We start from the raw sequence: 13,059 nt of genomic DNA, 5'->3' as shown, positions 1-13,059 counted from the left end.
AAAAGACCACAAAAGGATGTAAGAAGTTCAAAATGTGACACAAAATAGCCCAAAACGGATGTAAATAACAAAAATTGTGACACAAAATTAACCTAAAAATACACAAAATGTTTAAAATGTGACACTAAACCACCCTAAAAACAGTTTTTAAAAAAAAACACAAATATGACAGAACGACCACAAACAGCAACATGACAACGATCCAGAACACAAGGCCAGGTGGACCTGTCATCTTCTACAGCAGAATAAAGTGAAGCTTCTGGAGATCTCCGTCTCCTGACCTCAGGATCATTGAGTCACTCTGGGGAGATCTCAGAAGTTCATGTCAGACAGTCCAGGAGTTAACAGGAACTGGAGGCTTTTTGCCAAGAAGAATGGGCAGCTTTACCATGTGAGAAACTAAAGAGGCTCATCCACAACCAGCACAAAGACCTGAAGCTGTCACTGATGTTGAAGATGGGAACACACGGGATGAAGATCTGGGGTATGGAAGCTGTTGGTCAGGGTCATCTGGGTGGTTTCTGTTGTCTTCATGATTTAAAAAGAGGAAATTGACAATAAGTGGCTTCATCCAACCGCTAACCATGAGGGAAAGAAAAGTTTAGCTCTTTTCATTCATATTCTCTGAAAAATGGTCATAAAAATCACAAACTCTGTCAGATATGTAAACTGTAGATGCTGTTGATGTTAGTGGGTAGATTAAACTGAAGGTTGAAAAGGTTTTTGTTACACAAATAGAAATCCTTTGTCCTGTTTTCCTCTCAGAATTGATCAGTGATTGATGAGAGAACAAACATGTGTTTCAGCAGACAGAGATCAGAGTTTCTATCCTCCAGCCGTCTGTCCATGAAGAGTGACCGGTCCAAAGATTTTAATCCAGACTTCAGTAAAGAACCTGAACCCTCAGACACAAAGTAAGAAAGTGTTCCTGCTGTAAACTGATCTGATGGAAGATGAAGGTTTTAGGATGAAGGAAGATGTTCTGCTGAAACAGTCACACAGTGGTCAGAATGCAGAACTCTTTCAGACTGAGATGGATCCTGGTCTGGGTTTTAGAAGCAGAACTTCTGATGGTGTTTCTGTGGTAAAACAGCTGAAAACCTGGATTTGACCATTTCCAGCCAACATTCAAACATCTCCAGGCCAATGTTGAAGCCTCTGTAAAGACTGTGAGAGTGAAAGAATGTTCTCCAGATGTGTAGCTGATGTTGTGGTTGGTCTTGATTGGTTCCTTCTCCAGATGATCCAGATGTTTAAATGAAAGCTGAACGCTGTGTGTCTGAGGCTGCTGCTCTGTCACAGTTTCTCCATGATTTGTTCTCTGAGTTAAAGTGAAGTGAGCCGAGCTGAGCTGCCAAAGTGAGTAAAGCAGTGAAGAACAGAAGCAGCTGTCTGTGATGGAAGGCTGTTACTGTGAAGCTGCTGCACAAAGTGTTGAGTTTGTATGAACAGCAAACTGCAGGCAGATGAGTGAGAGTTTAATCAGACAGCTGATGGGAAAAGAAGTGAGTGGAGTTCATAATAAAAGGAAGCAGCTTTTTATTAGAGGCTGAACTCAGACAGAACAGGAGCCTCACTTTTACTGTTCTCTTCTGCTCTGTGGAGTCACATGTGGATGTTTTTCTCCAGATGATGTGATGAATAAATGTGTTGACAGAGTGATGAAGAGGAGGGGAGTTTGTGTGGAGGAGCAGCCGTCCCGCTGTGCTCGGTGTCAGGACGTCCTGAAGGATCCAGTCTCTAGCAGCTGTGGACACTGGTTCTGCAGACAGTGCATCAGCTCAGACTGGGACCAGTCTGCTCCATCAGGACACTCCTCCTGTCCCCAGTGTGGAGAAAGATCCAGAACCAGCAGCTGTGGACAAAGTAAGACTGAACATCTGCTGGTGGACTGATGTGTGGAAAATTAGCTTGTTGTTGTGTTGTCCAGACATGAAAGATGTTTGTGTTTGTTGAGTCTGATTGTTTGTCTGGTCTGTGAGCAGGTGTTGGTCTGCAGGAGGTTCTGCAGGAACATAAGATGAGTCTGAGGAGGAGATGTGAACATGTGACTGAAGGAAGTGATGAAGCAGGAGGTGGAACCCTCCTCAACAGGATCTACACTGAGCTCTACATCACAGAGGGACACAGTGGAGAGGCTGATGTCCAACATGAGGTGGAGCAGCTGGAGACAGCTTCCAAGAAGAGCCTCCATGACACTCCCATCAGGTGCCAGGACATCTTTAAAGCCTTACCTGAGCAGCAGAGAGCCATCAGAGTGGTCCTGACCAACGGCGTGGCCGGCGTGGGAAAAACCTTCTCAGTGCTGAAGTTCACTCTGGACTGGGCAGAGGGCGGAGAAAACCAAGACGTCAGTGTGGTGGTGGTGCTTCCGTTCAGGGAGCTGAACTTGATCAGAGATGAGCAGCACAGTCTTCTCACGCTGCTCCATGTTTTCCATCCAACGTTACAGAAGGTGACAGCAGAGCAGCTGGCTGTCTGTAAACTTTTGTTCATCTTTGACGGTCTGGATGAAAGCAGACTTTCACTGGATTTCACCAACAGGAAGGTTGTGTCTGACGTCAGCCAGAAGTCATCGCTGGACGTTCTGCTGGTCAACCTCATGGAGGGGAATCTGCTTCCCTCGGCTCTGGTCTGGATCACTTCCCGCCCTGCGGCAGCCAATCAGATCCCTCCTAAACGTGTGGACAGGTTCACAGAAGTACGAGGCTTCACCGACGTCCAGAAGGAGGAGTACTTCAGGAGGAGGATCAGTGATGAAGAGCGCTCCAGCACAATCATCTCCCACATGAAGACATCCAGGAACCTCCACATCATGTGTCGACTCCCAGTGTTCTGCTGGATCACTGCTGCAGTTCTGGAGCACATGTTGACCACAGAGCAGAGAGGAGAGCTGCCCCAGAGCATGACTGAGATGTTCTCACACTTCCTGCTGGTTCAGACACAGAGGAAGAAGAAGAAGTACCATGAGGGACCTGAGACGAGTCCACAGGAGCTGACGGAGGCTGACAGGGAAGTTCTTCTGAAGCTGGGGAGGCTGGCCTTTGAACATCTGGAGAAAGGAAACATCATGTTCTACCAAGAAGACCTGGAGCAGTGTGGTCTGGATGTGACAGAGGCCTCGGTGTTGTCAGGAGTTTGTACCCAGATCTTCAGGAGAGAGTGTGAGATGTTCCAGAAACCAGTCTACTGCTTTGTTCATCTGAGCGTTCAGGAGTTTCTGGCTGCAGTCTACATGTTCCACTGTTACACCAACAGGAAGATGGAGGTTCTGGAGAAGTTCCTGGGAGAAGAACGGAAAGATCTTTATGTTGAAGATGAAGATGATGATGATGATGATAACACAGACATCTCATCCCTGGATGATTTCCTGAAGAGAGTCATGCAGAAATCCCTCTTCAGTAGAAATGGTCACCTGGACCTGTTTGTTCGCTTCCTTCATGGCCTCTGTCTGGAGTCCAACCAGAGACTCTTAGGAGGTCTGCTGGGTCGGACAGAGAACCATCCAGAAATTATCCAGAGAATCATCAACAACCTGAAGGAGATGAACAGTGATGAAATATCCCCAGACAGAAGCATCAACATCTTCCACTGTCTGATGGAGATGAAGGATCTCTCAGTACATCAGGAGATCCAAGAGTTCCTGCAGTCAGAGAACAGATCAGAGAAGGAACTCTCTGAGATCCAGTGCTCAGCTCTGGCCTACATGCTGCAGATGTCAGAGGAGGTTCTGGATGAGTTGGACCTGAACAAGTACAACACATCATATGAGGGAAGACGGAGACTGATTCCAGCTGTGAGGAACTGCAGAAAGGCTCGGTGAGTCCAGATGTGATGAACATGATCAGTCAGAGTAGATCAGTAGTTCAGTTCTTCACATGTTCTCACTAGAACATCTCATTCTTCTTCATGCTCCACTTGTTTATTTCAAACATCATGTCAGCTGTGTTTAGTCTCAGATGTTCTTCAGCTGCTTCAAACTCTGTGAAAATGTGGATTTTTCATGTTCTTGTGTTTGAAGCTGATAAATGAATGAAGACAGTTTTTCTATTTCATTCTAATAATTGTTCCATCAGACAGTTTGTTCTTCTGAGGTTCTTCCTTTGGCTGATGGAGGAAACATGCAGATCTGCTGAAACTCATGAAGAACTGTAGAGGTTCTTTATGTGGAAGCATTTTCCAGTTTTCAGTGAAGCAGTAAAGTTCTGATCACATGAGGAGCTTGTGAAATCTTTTCTGATCAAACAGATTTGATCAGATTATTTCTCTCCTCTTCAGAGTTTAACATCAGATCTGTGTCATTAACAAACATTTCTGAAGTCTGACAGAAATGATTGAAGGAATTCTTGTTGTCACTGATGTGAACTGAATGTGAATTCGTTTGACTTTAGTTTTTATTTCACATTATTTCTGGTTTTATCTGATTAAACCCTGTTGTTCTTTGTTCTCAGTGTTACATGTAATATTCAGTTTTTGTGCCTTTAAAAGACTCAGAAGTAGTTTTTGAAATGTTGTGTATTGATAAATAATGATTGTAAATGTTTAACGCTAACTTTGTGTGACAGTGATGAGATGATCTTGATGCTGTAGCAGTGATTTGGTTTCTCAGGTAGAGAATAATCCTGAGATGAGTGCAGTGATTGAGTCTCTTGTCCAACAGTTTGTATCTAAAGCTGGTTAACTTGGACATGAGGCTCCGTAAACCACTGATCAGACAAAGACTGAGTCATGGAGCATTTTACTGATGTTAATTCAGCTGTTGCTTCTAAAGAGGGAAGTGGTTCCAGAGTCCAGATGTGACGTCTTTCCTGATGTTCAGTTCCTCACAGAGAAACTCTGGTGTTTTGTGTGTTGTTGCTGCAGAGAAGAGTGGAATCAGGAAAAGCTCAGAGGTGTGAATATATCGGAGCAGAATGCTACAAGTCAGACTGTTTCCAGAGATGTGATGGACACAAAGCTCAGAGTTGTGGTTTTAACGCTACAAACCCTGATAACATGTTTGTGAGACGTTGTGGTGGAAATAATTCAACGTTACTGGTTTGTTCTTTGTGTTTGTGCTCAACAAGTTTTCCAGAATCTGTCTAAAGAACGTTGAGGACTAAAGTTGACTCAGTGGTCTGTCATCACAGGAGAATATTTCCTGATGTTCATATTCATGGTGTTCAGTTTTGATGTTGTCCAGTGATCAGTTTGGTTTGTGTAGGGTTTGACAGCAGACTGTAAATGTTGAGTGATGGAGGTGAAGCTGACAGCAGCAGGTCCACAGCAGAGACATCATCATCTTTCTACTGGAACAGTTCACTAAAGTGTCCTCTTTCACAACATGTTTATCATTTATGTCTCATTACAGACTTATTGGCTGTGATCTCTCAGAGAGTCACTGTGAAGTCGTGGCCTCAGCTCTGAAGTCCAACCCCTCCCATCTGATAGAACTGAACCTGAGGAAGAACAAGAACCTGGAGTATTCAGGAGGGGTGAAGCATCTTTGTGATGGACTGCAGAGTCCAAACTGTAAACTGGAGACTCTCAGGTCAGTTCACTGTTGATGGTTTTTTTTTTTTTTAAACTTTATGTTTATTCAAATTTTTCAGTTAAAGAACAGACAACAAAAGGAAAAAAAACTGCAAACAATACAAGAACAACATAAACAGGTGGGGTCTACAAGATATATCACAAAATATAAAAAAGAAATAAATGAAAAGCAATACAAATCTAGGTATATAGAACTTGTCCATGTTGACAAGTTCAAAAATTGCCCCTATCCCTTAAGTATGACTCCCATTTTTCCCACAAAGCATCACCCTTTTCTTTTTGAAGTCTTATGTTAAAAGTCAAGCGTTCCATGCAATAAATATTATTAACGATGGCCATCCATTGATTAATATTTGGTGGGGACTTAGTTAGCCATCGCTTGGTTATAGCTTTTTTGCTTGCTGTTATAAAAATTTTTAGCAAATACCTATCTGATTTGGGCAATCTTTTATCTATATTTCCTAAGTAGAAAGATGTACAGGTAAATAAAACATTGAAACCAAGAACATCAGTAATCACCCTTTGAAGCTCTTTCCAAAAAGAGTCGAGGACAGTGCATTGCCAGAAAACATGTGTGTGGTCTGCGGAGCAGTGTCCACATTCTCGCCAACATTCGGCCGGTTGACCTGTCTGTCTCGATTTTTGTTTTGGTGTTATAAAATATCTAATTATTGTTTTCCAGGAGAAATCTCTCCATATTTGGGAATTAGTTGTAGTAATTTGAGTGTCAATAATGTTTTCCCAATCATCAGGTACTATTTCAACTCCCAGTTCTCGTTCCCATTTCTCCTTGATATAAAGTGTTGAATGACCTCTTAATTCTATAATATTCAGATATAGATCACCAATTATCCTCTTGAAGGGTTTTGATTTATAGGCTTTTACAAACATTTGTAATATCCCAGATAGGGTAACCAGGTGCATACTTTTAACATTTTTATCGAAGTAATGTCGAAGCTGTAGATATTTGTAAAAGTCCCGCCGTTACTGTTGATGGTTTATCAATATATTCAGTTTAAATCTTTGACTGAAGTTTGAAGTTTTGTTGGTAAATTTCGAGTATTTTCCTGAAAACAGTGTGAAGATGTTTGAGATTGTTGAAGTGTGAATAAATGCCCTGATCAGCTGACTGCAGAGTTCCAGATGAAGGACAGAATCCACAGTCCTGCTGTGTGTCTGAATGTAAAGCTGATGTGAAAGTGATGTGAGGCTTCAGCAGTGTGACTTCCACACATCCAGTCAGTATGTTTGTGTTTCCACAGTGTTTGTGCTGAGCTGCAGTGGAGCCTCAGGAAGTCAAAGAGGAGTTTAGTTGTCAACAGTGTGGAAGTTGATTAGTGTGAGTCAGAAGCTGAAGCTTGATGTTAGTGTGAGCTGAGCTGATGAAGTGATTCCTTCCAGTGGAGTTGTGTTAGGAAGAGAGCAGTGGACAGTCAGTGTGGACAGCAGGAATCAGAATCCCTCTGTAATGTACAGATGACATGTGACTGTTGTTGGAGACACACTGGAAGATGTGAAGGAGACAAAGCTAGCAAGCTGATTTCCACAGAAGAAGAAGAAGGTGATGGAATAAATGAGAGAATGAAGAGATTTGATGTTGATCCTTTGATGAGAGAGTGGACTGAGGTCAGCAGATGTTACTGATGTGTGGACATGAATAGGTGGATGAATGTTGTGCTGACATGTGGATGATGTGTGTAGAAGGCTGACATGATGATGATCCACAATAAGAGAAGGACAAAGTCACTGTGCTGCTTTTAGAGAAAAGCTGATTGATGAGGACAAAGTAATGTTGATCTGCACATTCAGAACCTGAACACATCTGATGGATCATCAATGATTTTATACACATCTTTGATTCTTTATTCAGTTTGAAGTGCTGCAGTTTGTCAGAGATCAGCTGTGATTCTCTGGTCTCAGCTCTGAAGTCCAACCCCTCACATCTGGAACATCTGGAACATCTGGACCTGAGCTGGAACAACCTGAAGGATTCAGGAGTGAAACATCTGAGTGGTTTTGTGGAGAGTCCAGACTGCATCCTGAAGACTCTGAGGTCAGACTTCATGTTTTCAGTGATTTAAAGTTCTCATCTTTGGGTGAAAGTTTCTATTTTCTCATCAGTTTTAATTCCTGCTGTGAATCATCCACAGAGTGTTTCTTTTTAAATGTTGTAGAGACTCATAAAGTCTAGACTCAGTCCAGAGTCAAAGCTAAAGTGTCCTTAAAGTTCTCTGTGCTGAGCTGATAGAAGTCAGTGAGTAGAAGAACTCTCCTCACCTGTCAGCACCTGTTGTGTGTCACATCACTGCAACACTTTAACTGGAAGCTCACCAGTGGCACAAACTCTCTCCTTCATCCTTTCCAGCATTTGGAGCTGTGAGATGACTGAAGTAAAGACGGTGGCTTTATCTGCTGCTCAACCATTAGATGCTTTTCACCCTTCTGTCCTGGAAGCAAATGTATTTGTCCTCTGTGGTCCAGCAGCTTCTCCTCTGGTAGAATAAATGAGCAGATCTCATTGATGAAGCTGCACGTATGAAAAGAAGATTTGAAGGAGATTTAAAGTTGATGCATAGAAATTCAGATTTCTACCAAAACCATCTGAACTCCATAACCTTATGTCATGGCTCCCTTGGCTCCTGCTCGGCTCTCAGCCTATTTAGAGATGGCTGCGAAGGAGCGCAGCTGGCTGTAATTTGCAATCACTGGCAGTTTAAAGCCCTGTTCTCTGGCCCTGTTGGCTCAGTCCTCAGTTCTTTGTTTTGGTCAGTCTCTAGTCTCATTCCTAATTCCGAGTCCAGTCCTGTCCCCAGTCTTCCCCTCTGAGAGATCCCTAGTTCTGTCTTCAGTTCAGCCCCCAGTCTTGCTCCCTAAAAAGTCCCCAGTCTTAAATCTAGTCCGGTCCCCCGTTTCATCTACAATTCAGTCCCCAGTCCTGTTCCCCGAGGGGTCCCTGGCACCGGCTCCAGCTCCAACCCCGGGGCTCCCAGCTCCACCACCGCCCTCGGAGGGGCTCCCGGCTCCACCACCGCCCTCGGAGGGGCTCCCGGCTCCAGCTCCGCCCTCGGAGGGGCTCCCGGCTCCAGCTCCGCCCTCGGAGGGGCTCCCGGCTCCAGCTCCAGCTCCGCCCCCGGAGGTGCTCCCGGCTCCGGCTCCAGCTCCGCCCCCAGAGGTGCTCCCGGCTCCGGCTCCAGCAAAGCCCCCGGACGGGGGGGTCCCCAGGGGGGTCCCCGTAGGTCCAGTTGCCGGTTCCCAGCCCGGCCTCCAGAGGGTCCCCGTCGGTCCAGCTGCCGGTTCCCAGCCCGGCCTCCAGAGGGTCCCCGTCGGTCCAGCTGCCGGTTCCCAGCCCGGCCTCCAGAGGGTCCCCGTCGGTCCAGCTGCCGGTTCCCAGTCCGGCCTCCAGAGGGTCCCCGTCGCCCCGGTCATCTGTTTCCTGTCCAGCCCTGGCCTGTTCAGCCCCCGGGCTGTCCTCCGGAGTGGTCCCTCCAGCCTGTCCGGCTTCAGCCTGTCCAGCCCCGGCCTGTTCAGCCCCCGGGCCATCCTCCGGAGCGGTCCCTCCAACCTGCCCGGCTTCAGCCTGTCCGGCCCCAGCCTGTTCAGCCCCCGGGCCGTCCTCCGGAGCGATCCCTCCAGCCTGCCGGGTTCCAGCCTGTCCTAACCTGGCCTGCCCAGCCTCCGGGTCGTTCTCCGGAGTTGTCCCTCCCTCCCGCCCGATCCCAGCCCGCCCATCCCTCGGGCCGTCCTCCGGATCAGTCCCTCCAGCCATACCCCTGCCGGTCCCCGAGACACCCCACCGGTACCCCGACCAGCCCGGTGTGCGCCAGGAGGCGCACCTTAAGGGGAGGGGTACTGTCATGGCTCCCTCGGCTCCTGCTCGGCTCTCAGCCTATTTAGAGACGGCTGCGAAGGAGCACAGCTGGCTGAAATTGGCAATGAGCTGCAGTTAAAAGCCTGGTTCTCCCCACTATGCTTTGCTGGGCCATTGACTGTGCTTCCCCTGTCTGGATTACACCTTTGTCTGGACTCGCCAAACCTGGATACTCCTCACCTGCTTTGTCTTCTTCCCCTCTCATCCTGGAACCCGCTTCTGCTCGTTTCCCTTCCTCCGCTCCGGCGTCTGCCCCTGGTCTGCCCACTCCTCAGCCTCCGCCATAATCCTTGCCCGAGCTTTCTCAGCTCAGCTCCTCACCTAGTCCGCCCACTCTCCCGGACTTTATGTGAGTTATTTTCCCGTTAGTTTTAGTTAGTCCCATGGCGGCCGTGAGCCGTCATCCTTGGTTTCAGTTTCAGTTCCCAGTTCTGTTTGTTTTTTGTGCCTCCCTTATGGAGTGCCTTTTGTTTTGTTTTCTGTCAAAAAAATGTATTATTAATTCACTTGCTTGCCTGTCGCCTGCTGTTTGGGTTCACGCTGCCAGTTTTAACACCTTTTTTACCTTACATACATGGTTCGAGGTTATAAAGCAATTAAATTTGTGGATCCAGTTAAAAACACTCAGATGGATTGGATATGATACAGAATTTGATGTGAATGATGTGCACCAACTAGTGTCTGTTCTGGTTGACAATAAAGAGTCTATTCTATTCTATTCTATTTAAACCAAACAGTACAGATTCTAGACTTAGATCCTGGACAAATCAGGGTATTACTGCTTCTTGTACTATGATGGAGAAAAACATTTTACATAACTTCCTCAAGGGAAAATACAATTTGCAAAACAGGGCTCCAGACTAACTTTTTTTCCTAGGAGCACTGTGGCCCCCAACTTAAAATTTTAGGAGCGCAAGCAGAAAATTTGGGGGCGCACACCAAAATCGACTTGCAACGTAAATATTCACATTTCCTCTCATTTTCACTGTATTACTGATAAATACTTGCACAATAAATGCAGAAACTGTTTTCAATTCACATTTCATTGTGCAGCAGTTGACACAACAAGAAAAGCACTCAAAGTGCAGTACTCCACTAAGGCTGCTCAGTTGATATATAATTTCCGACATGAAAAATTTAATAAAAATGACCTTGTGCTGAGTACAGGCATGTGTTATGCATGTGCACATTATGTATGTATGTATGTATACCAAATCACGTGTGAATTACTCTTATAAAGGTCTGTTGATCATTTCATCAATTTTGGCAAGCCTTTGTTTTGCTAGTGTTAAAATAACCATTCTCTACAGGCTTTTATTTTGAAGGCGTATTTTTAATGCCACTATGGCGAAGAAGAGGGAGACACAAGCTAGTTGCTAGTGGGTCAACCTTATTCAATCGAGCCACACTCAGAATAACCGGAAAAACAATTTCAGCAAAAACTATGGGGTCTCAGTCACGTCCCCCAAACCGCCACGTCCAATCGGTGAGAGAACCTATATAACCTGTACACTACACAGCCCCCCCCAAACACCCAGAAGGGAACATGGCATGCAAATCATCGTCTCAATGGGGGCCTAATAGGCCTCCCATAGCGGCTGCGCTGGACCACCGTCAAGTCAGTGGGAGGAACCTGCAAAAGAAGGCGCTCGTCAAAACAGTGGGCAGGAACAACATTGTCCATTGCAGGATGAGGAACACAATCAGTACGATCACATAGAGCCGGAGGCCGGGAAAGAAGACGGCCGTGACGAGGAACCTGGCCCTGCACACATCCAAAACAAAACCCTTGGCACCGTGCTCAAGCACACGAAACGGACCATCGTAAGGAGGCTGGAGGGGCGAGCGGTGGGTATCACGACGCACAAAAACAAAACGGGCAGACATGAGTGCTGTAGGCACAAAGACCCGTGCGAAACAGTGGTGCATAGGGCCTGGGGCTAAAGGGCTGCCAGACGAAAAGGGGTCCACTGCAGAACGGAGACACGGTGCGGCCAACTCCAGCAAAAACTCACCCGTGACACAGACCGGCTGACCAAACACAAACTCTGCAGAGGATGCGTCAAGATCCTCTTTGGTGCGCATGGTGCTCTTCCGGGGATGAGCTGGCCACCAAAATGTCGTCAAGATAGACGAACACAAACTCTAGGCCGTGCAACACCGAGTCTATCAACCTCTGAAAAGTGTGCGCTGCAACCTTGAGGCCAAAGGGCATACGGAGGAACTCAAAAAGCCCAAACGGGGTGATCACCGCCGTCTTGGGCACATCCTCCGCGCGTACCGGGACCTGATGATACCCGCGCACCAGGTCCACCTTAGAGAAAACAGAGGCACCAGACAACCGAACAGAGAAATCCTTTATGTGAGGAATAGGGTAACGGTCTGGTGTTGTCACATTGTTTAGACAGTGGAAATCGCCGCGCGGGCGCCAAGAGCCGTCTGCTTTAGGCACCATGTGGAGGGGCGATGCCCAGGGGCTGTGAGTGTCTCACAATCCCCAGCCTCTCCATGGTAGCAAACTCCTCCTCAGCGCAAGCTAGTTTTCCCGCGTCAAGACGCCGTGCGCACACAAAAACCGGCGAACCACTAGTGGGGATAAAATGATCCACACCATGTTTAGCAACTGTGGAGGAAAAGGCAGGAGTGGTCAAAGACGGAAATTCGGCTAGGAGACAATGGAAAAATATCTCCAGACGCCGAAAAACTTACGTACGTCACCGGTCCCATTTCCCCGGCCTCACATGGAACAGTGGCAAAAGTTACAGCATCAATAAGCCTGTGGTTAGCAACATCAATTAACAAACCATGAGCATACAAAAAATCAGCACCAATGATTGGAACAGTCACAGAGGCAACTACAAAGTCCCACTCGAACTCATGCCCATGGAAACAAACAGTTGTCCGTTTCGTGCCAAAAGTCTCAATCGGTGAGCCATTGGCTGCGCTTAGCAGTGGTCCGCTTCCATGGTCCGACCTCCCTTGACCGGTGGAGTGCACCAAACTCTTCTGAGAGCCAGAGTCAACCAGAAAACGACGTCCTGACAGGGAGCCTTTAATAAATAGCAGCTCACCTCGTTCATCAGCGCTCACAGTAGCCGCTGTGTTTTCCGACCCCCGCACATGGGGGTATACAGCGCTTTGCTTTGTTGCCAAACCTCCGGTGGTAGAAACACAGGGGGCTCTCACAGCGACGAGTCCTCGCGCCGATTGCAGACACCACCGCCGGGTCCTTCACCGTCCTCTGCTTGGGTTCCACCGCCATACTCTGCACCGCGAAATGTCTGGTAGCCAGCAGGTTCTTCCGCCAGACCGTGGTAATCCCCGGCGGCCAGACGAGGAGAGTTAGCCAAAGCCGCTCGAACTTGTGGCGGGAGCTGTCGCAGTAAAATGTGCGGGAAAAGGAAACCGCCATCATCTGAACCAAGGAGAGATAGCATATCATCCATAAGGTCCACGGCTGTACCGTCTCCCAAACCAGGCAGGCTGAGGATTTTATCCGCTCTCTCAGCAGAGGAGAGACAGTATCTCCGTAGCAGAAGCTGCTTCAGAGCTGCATACATCCCGCTCTGAGGGGGGTTACGGAGCAGCGACATAACCCTGCGAGTGGACTGCTGGTCCAGGGCCGCGACCACCACTTAGTACCTGGAGACATCTGCGTC

The 13,059-nt window shown here is 47.2% G+C and overlaps 1 protein-coding gene across 1 annotated transcript in view; it reads left to right on the top strand.

Moving 5' to 3' along the window:
* LOC127537716 (NACHT, LRR and PYD domains-containing protein 14-like) overlaps positions 1-13,059 on the top strand; it is a 62,114-nt gene that overhangs the window by 2,307 nt on the left and 46,748 nt on the right. The window contains exons 3-7 of the mRNA XM_051960803.1: positions 807-914; positions 1,658-1,866; positions 1,986-3,819; positions 5,351-5,530; positions 7,403-7,585. Of these exons, the coding sequence (XP_051816763.1) occupies positions 807-914; positions 1,658-1,866; positions 1,986-3,819; positions 5,351-5,530; positions 7,403-7,585 (2,514 nt within the window). The remainder of the gene's footprint in view (positions 1-806; positions 915-1,657; positions 1,867-1,985; positions 3,820-5,350; positions 5,531-7,402; positions 7,586-13,059) is intronic.

Source organism: Acanthochromis polyacanthus, chromosome 16 (genome assembly GCF_021347895.1).
Source record: "Acanthochromis polyacanthus isolate Apoly-LR-REF ecotype Palm Island chromosome 16, KAUST_Apoly_ChrSc, whole genome shotgun sequence".
NCBI lineage: Eukaryota > Metazoa > Chordata > Actinopteri > Pomacentridae > Acanthochromis > Acanthochromis polyacanthus.
This window is presented reverse-complemented; position numbering and strand designations above follow the sequence as displayed.